The following is a 9,271-nucleotide window of genomic DNA, read 5'->3' as shown; positions in this document are numbered from 1 at the left end:
GCTTGAACGGCTAAAAATCGAGGCCGGGGTCTGTGTAGGCTATCGGTTAGGGTTAAATAAAAATAATGAGATTATGGTTAGGAACGGGATAATGTTGAATAGGAGTGTTCATGTTTCTTATCTTAATATTCCAGTAGGCTAATAAATATATTAGAACTATACAATCATTCTAAATTCTTGAATCAGGAATTATTTTGTAATTTCAATTCTAGTTGACAGAAAACCCACCATGAGCGCTGAAACTTGCTTCTGGTACTCGGTTTGGATTTTAAGCCTCTCGTGATTAGCCTATGTAATGAAAATCATAATAATCGCACCTCGAAAAATCATAGGCTGATGTATAACCAAACTGTGTAAGTATCATCATAACCTAAAATGTGATTATACCTGGAAGGTTGAAAAGTGAATATTTGGTGAGGAGGTTTGATCTTTGTTTTTTAATGGTAATTTGTTGATATTGATTGATAATTGGAATCGGGATAATTGTGAGCTTTTATCTCAGAACATCTTTGTGTTGTACAGTTTGACTACACTCCACCGTATAATTTTCAGTGAAGGAATATTTTGCGTAAATAGCCCGATTTTGCAGAATGAATTAATAATTTCCACAATAAAAAGTGATAATATAAATTCTCCTCCAAGTTGATCAAAGCAATTCAGGATAAAATATTTTTTTAATAATTTTTCAATTCGAATTGTTATATTTTTCGCCAACAGCACTTGAACTGTTATTTCCCTTGCATATATATTCAAGAAGGTTCAATAGAAATGTATTTGAATGATTTATGAACCACTTTTTTTAATAACTCTTTTCAAAGAAGAAGCTTTTATAGCAACGTCTTACTTACATCGCCCATTAGGCAGGCACTGCTGCGGGAAGCGCCAAACGCCAAACTTAAAATGACGGCTCATTGCACAAACCTCCATCATAAATCAACCGGAATTTCAACATTCGTTTCACGTGCGTAACAATGGAACAATATTTGAATTCCAAGGAAGAATGTATACATAGTGGATAAAAATTATGGAAACAGGTTAATATTTTTGTATTACAATGATAATTTGACAATAATTTTTTATTAAGGATCCTATTTATTTGGATAAAAATAAACTGGTTTTCTGTTGCTTATAAATTTTTTGGACCGCCACATTGGATCCGCCATTTTGAGTTCAACACAATTTTTACAAATTGGAAGGTGGAGATGAAGTTAATGTAATGTATGATTTCGATACAGAATTTTGAGAGAAAATTATGGAGAAAACTGCACATTAATATCTCGAATCGTTAAAAGGTAGCCTATTCACATTATTTGAAGATACTAATAAATCATACAAGAATGAAAATGAATGAGTACATTAGAAATGCGACAAATCATACTTTTCTATTCAAAGAGTTCAATATGAGAGTAGATTCCACTATGTGTGTGTTATCTAAAGGGCCCCATAGACTAGCGAACTTTTGGTTCTTGCGAGCCAAATTCCCCAGTGTATGCGGAATATTGGCGAACCTCGAACCAAATTCGTGACGAACTTGGTCTTCAATCTGGATTAAAAACTTTGTTCGGTTCGTCCGCCAGGGGAATATATTCTATCTATAATTATATATTCAATATATTCTCTTTTCACAGCAGCTTCAAACTTTGAAACGAAAGACACTGAAGTAACGAACGGTTGTTCGCTCTCCCCACTACAGTGTGTGGGCAAATCCTACACGAACTTGGTTCACCGAACCAAGTTGGCCGATCAAAGTTCCCTAGTGTATGGGGCCCTTTACACTTGAAAATGTAAACTTTCATAGTTTGGATTTTTTTAGATTTTCAATGTTCAGTTTTCGCCATTCATATTAATTCATTCTCTCTTGAAATTCTGTATCGGAATCATGTGTCACATGACCATTACCTTATCATTCTTGAAAATAAATTTGTAATTAAAGTTGCGAATCTAAGGTAGCAGACCAGCAGACCAAAATTTTGAAGTCACAGAATAGTGATTATTTTAATTAAAATAGGATTCCCAATCAAACATCTATTGAACAAATATATTGTCAAATCATCCTTTTAAATTGAATATGAAGGTGTTTCCATAACTTTCACCAATATTCTGTATTATCTCATACAATATACAATGGTGTAGTTTCTTATCTAAAGTGGAACACGTAATAGTAAGATTATAGGAAGCAGCTCTTCATTCAATTTAATTTATAACAGCCTGTGCGAAACTAGATGAGAATTGATTATTATAATGAAGCGTGAAAAGTGAAATATAGGCTAATTGATCAAACTATTGACAAGTGGTCCATCTAAAAATAACTCATGAATATAAAAATCTCTTCCAGTTCGGTATCCACGCCTGAATCTATAGGTTCACTCATTATCATCCGTCTCGTTGAGCCAATGCTGGAGCGGGAATCGACATAATAATCAGAAAAAACAACCAACAAACCAGGATTGGTATTTGCACACAATTCATAGTCATGAGTTTTATGCAGGGTAAAAAAGTTACAATATATCCTTTATTATCAAGAAAGTTTTTTTTATTCTTTATGTATTGAAGAAACAATAGTTAATAATTTACATCACAGCAACAGCTTTTAGTATTTCACATCGGTAGGCCTACACATTCAATAGTTATGTTCGTGTTAAGATTTTGAGTCAACATTTTTATCATCACTATTATCAACTTCATTATCTTCCTCTGGTATGAAAGTGAGGGGAAGCCTTGGCAATGGGAGGTTACTTTCAATCACATCAACAGTACCACTACTTTCTGAGTTACGGTTGAGTAGATAATCCAAATCTTGAGTAATGCGATCGAGAACATCACTATCATTCATTGGTTGATTGTCGTCAGCACTTGTTTCTACGTTTTGGGTCGAGGAATCAACAACTTTGTCAGGAATATTGTCGGGCAGAGTAGTTGTTGATTCGATCGAGTATTTCACAGTTTCATGGTTGAGAATGTCTGGCGATTGATGTGTAGTGTCCGATATTGTTTTGACCATGATCTCATTGAGTTCGACAACATTGCCAGGGCAGGGCTCGACATCGACACTACACAACACTATGGTTGGTGTCTCCATCATGTTGTCTCCACGGTCGCCGTTCTTGATGACGCCCAGCTCGACGCAGACGCGAGTGGTGACCATTTCCGGCTTGCTCTGGCACTCAGACGTGCTCTGGCAGTAGCTGGTTCTCGTGAAGTGCCACTTGTCCACCATTGCTGGCTCCTCGGTGCAGTCGGCTTTTGTTACCGAGCTGCATTCGTACTTTTGCGAGTTTTTTGAGCAACTCTCCCAAGTGCATTGTCGGTCGTCTTTGTTACAGTCTGAAACAATGCAAACGAGCAAAATAAATGTCTAGTAACCTGGATGAGGTCTAGCGTCAGAGATTTCACGCCGCACCTGATAAATTTCAGGGCCTCAGAAAGTGCGTACAGACTTATGAGGCATGAACACGCGCATTTTACTTTTCATCAGCTAATTATATGCTTATTATATCTATATATTATTGTTTCAGATACCGGTACAGATATAATAAGAATAGCATCAGCTGATGAAAATTGAAATGCGCGTGTTCGTGGCGAATAAGTCTGTACGCACCTTGACAAACGAATGTTATTAGGCAGCCGGTATATTCGTGATAGTAAATATGTTGCTTTATTACTCCATTTATTCAAATTTATTCAATTAAGTGTAAGTGAGTGATACAGGCCTACACCTACTCAATATAGGATTGGCATTAATAAAAATAGTTTATCCTGTATCAAGACTAGAATGTATCTCCTCCCAAATGAAGCCGAAAAAACCGAAGTCAATATAAATCAATTTCTCTATGAAAAATGTGGAATACATTTTGTTGAAAAATACAAATTTATAATACACACAACAACAATAATATGCACTACCAATACACAATCAAATACAAAAACTCTTGGTAGCTTACCACTAGTATGAAAAACTCCTTAGGCTTGTCTTGCCACGAGTTTAAACATGTTAAATAAACATTCAACAAGGTCAACAGCAGGCTACAGAAGCTAAAGGCAGGCTACAAAGGTAGCCGGCTACCTTAGTTAGCAAAGGTAACAGGCAGGCAGGCTATTCTCCTGCAATATTAAGGTAGGCGCACACAGATCGTCATCGGACGGACGGCACGCATCGGACGATAAGATTTGATGCATTGTTTTCAATTGGAGTGCTCATAACTATATGATGCGGATAAGTATGCGCACTCCAATTGAAAACAATGCATCAAATCTGATCGTCCGATGCGTGCCGTCCGTCCGATGACGATCTGTGTGTGCCTCCTTAAGAGTCCTGCAATTTTCGATAATAATTGTTTTATGAAAAGCATGATGATATGAGATAAATATCCCAGAAATTTACTGTAATACATTTATTTCTCTAACTACTTATATGTGGCCGATAGAAAAAATCAATTCTAATAATGCATAAAATACTAAAAATAGGTTATGCACTACAATTATATTCGTGGTGTTTGAATTTGAAGTGAGCAAGGATATAATAGAGAGACAAATTATTGGTTATATGATTCAATTACCCATTATAAAAAGTTCTGAATGTGACAGAATTTAAAAACGTTGTAAAATTTCAATCTATTGAAACATGAAAAATGTAAATTGGTATAAGCATGCTTCAATTATTGTTAGAAATAATATCCTTTTTCTTGTAGGGCGCTACAGCCTCCACGCATCTCTATCATTGACTATGCCTCTCCTTTCCCTCACTCCCAAACTCCTCACATCATCCAACCATCTGTTTCTGGGTCTCCCTCTTTGTTTTCTATTGTGGAGTTTTTCACGCATCACAAGTTTAGGGATGCGTGATTTAGTTTTAAGTTTAGGGATTATGTTTGCATTCATTCTCTCCACATGACCCGACCACCTGATTCTTTGCGCCTATTGAAAATAATATTACCTGAAACTAAATCAGAGTAGAATGTGACCATCTTTCCGCTTTTGTGTGAGAGGTCTGTCTTTGAAGAGGCTGTATTCGAGGAGCACATGTCTTTCATTTGAAGACCTTCATCTTCACAACTGTAGGAATCTTTAGATGGAGGAGCTGCTTCACTCTCAACTTCGCCATCTTGCTTGGTGAAGACTGGAAAGAAATGGAAAAATCTTTATCTAAGTTGATAAAAAACAATGTCAATGTAAAAACTTGAACTTTGTTGTAGTTCAGACACAGTGTCACTTGTAAATATTTGAAAAAAAAACACTTACTTTTCTTAGAGTATTGAGGAATGCATTTCACTCCTGAAGAGGAGCTTCATCAGCTGAGGAAATCACCAGGCTGATGAAGCTCCTCTTCAGGAGTGAAATGCATTCCTCAATACTCCAAGGAAAGTAAGTGTTTTTTCAAATATTTACAATTAACACAGTGTCTGAACTACAAAAAAGTTATTATAAAAATGGTGTTTCGTCATGGAAAGCATCAAAAACTTGAAATTAATAATAAAATGAAATCAATTCATTCCAATATTATGAAGTTTCCAATATACACATGGGACACAATCATTTAGATTATCCCAGAGCTACAATTTAGAAGTTAAAATTTTATTTAACTCATTTTAGACTTTCTTATTATCAAATAAATTAATAAGTAAATAAATATAATTTTATTGCCGCTCAACATTACAAGAGTTATGGACAACATCAGAAAATGAATCCAAGGGAATAGAATCCCAGGGTCAGAAAATGAATCCAAAATCAAAATAAAGGAGATGAACATTTTTGGTTTTGGATTTATCTTGTTGACTCTCTTCCAATAATTTATTCGATGTTGTGATTGTGTGAATAAAAAAAATTAAGAAATTGAATGAACAAAGTTTATTTATAGTTCGAATATTACATTCATTCAATATTCCAAAGAATCTCAATAATAATATGATAATATTTAACGGCCAGAATTAAATATTGATGTTTCAAAATCATCAAATTATTCATACATTTTTGCAGGAGATTATAATCATACTTACAGCTTAAAATGTTTCCATCCGATCCAGTCATGTAAGCCAAGTCCGTCCCAACTTTCTTTATCAAATATAGATGATATGAAGTTTCACTCTGGATGATATAACATGTAAGTAGCACGAAACCCTGCAAATAGATGTGAAATTTATTGTAACTATTACAGTAAAATGGAAAAGGAATTACAGACTGACTATTCAATTTAATAACTCTATGAACTTTTTCAAGCAATAAAATGAAAGACCCACGTTATTTATTTATTAGGTAAAGTAATTTATAGATCATTCAATAATTATAACTCACAATGGATAGATAATTTCTTCCAAATAATACGTACAATCACTAACATAAGCAACTGATTGACACAAGTACAAAACACCTTCTTGGCATTCCTGATACTGCGATTTTACTTATTTATTCGGAGATATACGGTACAGGCCTATTATTTATTTATTTATTAATAATAAAGGCACAACTCATGTACAATTCTCAAATTATTCTTATAACTTTATTACTCAATCAAGGAGAAATAATATGAGAGAGAGGTATTTGAGAAAGGAAAGGAGAAACAAGCTTCCATTGAATAGTACTTACTAGTAAAACGCATGTAAAACTGAAAGCATACTGAGCAGACATATGGCCAGGGTAGTTTACATAGAAAATGCTAGCTGCTACCATCACATATATTGATACAAATATCAATCCAGCTCTTCTTAGTAGACCCAATCTGTTGGAAACAATAAACAACTTCATTACCACAGGAGAAAATAAGATCCATTCAATAAATACACACGAATGATGTACGTGTAATTTGCATTACTGTTAACCTAAAAGACGTTTGTAAGCGCAGTAAATTATTGAAATTCATTTTCTCTTAAAATCTTACGAGTGAATGTGAGAAAGCATAAACATTTTCACTGTACAATTAATTAATTATATATTATCAATATTAACATAGTCGATCATATTATTAATTATTATTAGCCTTTGAGCTCCCGAAGAGGAAAACGCTGAGTATGATTCATGATCGTTGATTATTAGACTTGGTGTTTTTCTTGTTTGCCCACTCCCTCTAGTTCCAACTCTTGGAGCTTTCGCCTCTGGAATAATTCCACATTCATTTATTTTTGTTCTTAAACTATTTCGTTTGGTATATTTCATTATCAATAGTTTTTGCCAAAACTAGATCTTTTTAAATGTTTAGAATCCATCTCCCGCCATTGACAAGCGATTTTTTTTTTGTAATTCCATGATTGGGGAGACTCATGATAATGACCAAAGAATTCAAGACGTCTTTTCCTCATGTCTGTTACAATATTTATTTATTTATTTATTTATTTATTTACATTTAAATTTACATTACAATATTTGGCAATATTTGAATGCTGCTCAACTTATTTTTTTTTCTGCAATCTTAAACCTATATGATCATAATTATTATTACCTTATTATATAATTTTTTGTCATTCTAATAAGTTTTCATCCTCATTTTCCCCGAATTTGGATTAATTTCACATATTATTATACGAGAAAGAGGGGAAAAAGAAACTCCTGTGTCAATATTATTGAATAATTTATGCAATAATCGTTATTGGAATTTCAGGGTTCATTGTATGAGCCCATCACATTAAATTTCAACTTATATAATATAAAGTCAATAAATGACAAAATAATATCATATCATAAAAATATCATACAAATAATAGTGTAAAAATATTTTGATGCGTTTTAAAATTGGAATAAAATTCTATAATGAGAATAAATGAGAAATAATCTGATATTGTTTCAGTAGGTACCTCCTTTGAATAGCCTTTGAAGAATCAGTTTGAACAGATTTGATAGTGAGTAACAGGGCCAGATGCCTCATTACACAAATGTAGAGGAAAATGAATAGAGCTGCCATGAGGAATCCACTTGTTAGACACGAATAAAAAATGAATGTGCCTTGTATTAGCCACCAGGACTCCAATTCCCAATCTGAAGAGTTGTGAACCAGATAATTGCATAGCATTATTAGCATTGTGAATCCTGAAAGTAGAAAGAGAATTTGAACTGCTATATTTAGCACCACTAAAATATATTATCGTTGATTGAGATTGAATTTTGTTATACTAGAAGATACAAGTGGAAGAATCATTTAGATACAAGGAGTAATACAAGGGTACAAGGGATAAGAGCACTGGGTACAAGGAAAAGAAATATAAATTCATGCGACTGGAAAATAATTCATTCTTTCATTTCCAGGAAAGACTATCATGTTTCCTTTAAAAATATTAATTGATATTACAATAACGATATAATATGACATTGGAGATATGGATGAAGTAAAATCACAAAGGAGCTGAAATTCTTTATTCTTTTATTGATTCAATGATTAATGATTCAATTGATAAGAACACGACAAAAGTGAATAAACAAATTGGTCCTTGGGAAAGAATAAATTTTATAAAAGTGTCAGGCTATTTATTTTAATACCTCTTACCATTCATAATGCCGATGACAGTCAATTTTATACTTTTATCTTTGTCAGGCTAACAACTTCTGCATAAACAAGCAATAGTTTACTGAGGTGTGATGAAATTGCTAGCAATAAGAATGCTTCAAGGCCTATCGCTGCAAAAGGGTAGGAGCTCTGTAACAACAGAAAACACAGTTTTAGATGCTGAAATTGCAAACATTATTTATTCAATAGATAAATTTTCTTAAAGATTTCTTTTTTTATTTAGGTGGTAGTAGGTCCTTATGACCTGTAGGATACAATACAGTTCTAGGATACATAAATTAAATTATTAATATGGCTGATGCCTCCTAAACATTCATTCATATATTATACCAGAAATTTGTAAATTTGTTATTATCCGTCGCCATCATAAAAGGTGACTCATGAATACATTGAGCTCAGATTACCATCTCCTAATGCAATAATCGAATTCTTAAATCCAAGAGTTTGAAATTGTTAGGTCTTCAATTTCAAATCTTCAGAAAAAATAGACTAATTAATTATACTAGTACAAAAAATAGAACATTATAGAATATACTATTTTTATTATGATATATTTCCGATCTTGGTCTACGTTTACTTAAACAAATAAATTTTGATACAGTTTATTATGTTTTCAATGTATGTATCTATGGTAATGGTAGTTGGTAGTTTATTTATTCAATCTTTTAGAATTACACAACTTTCAGAAAAGTACCACAGGCTTATAAGCCCAAAACGGTTCCAATAGGTATAGGTATTATGTAATTTTGTATAGGCTACTGTTCTCATTCATTCAATTCTGTA

At 33.1% G+C, this 9,271-nt stretch overlaps 1 protein-coding gene across 1 annotated transcript in view; it reads right to left on the bottom strand.

The window, feature by feature from the left end:
* Positions 1-2,027: 2,027 nt before the first annotated feature.
* LOC111052935 overlaps positions 2,028-9,271 on the bottom strand; it is a 226,568-nt gene continuing 219,324 nt past the window's right edge. The window contains exons 17-22 of the mRNA XM_039436535.1: positions 8,468-8,617; positions 7,782-8,013; positions 6,580-6,712; positions 5,994-6,114; positions 4,934-5,116; positions 2,028-3,324 (exon numbers count right to left, since the gene is read on the bottom strand). Coding sequence (XP_039292469.1) covers positions 8,495-8,617 — 123 coding nt within the window. The 3' untranslated portion in view covers positions 2,028-3,324; positions 4,934-5,116; positions 5,994-6,114; ... (1 more) ...; positions 7,782-8,013; positions 8,468-8,494. The remainder of the gene's footprint in view (positions 3,325-4,933; positions 5,117-5,993; positions 6,115-6,579; positions 6,713-7,781; positions 8,014-8,467; positions 8,618-9,271) is intronic.

This window comes from Nilaparvata lugens, chromosome 10, assembly GCF_014356525.2.
Source record: "Nilaparvata lugens isolate BPH chromosome 10, ASM1435652v1, whole genome shotgun sequence".
NCBI lineage: Eukaryota > Metazoa > Arthropoda > Insecta > Hemiptera > Delphacidae > Nilaparvata > Nilaparvata lugens.
This window is presented reverse-complemented; position numbering and strand designations above follow the sequence as displayed.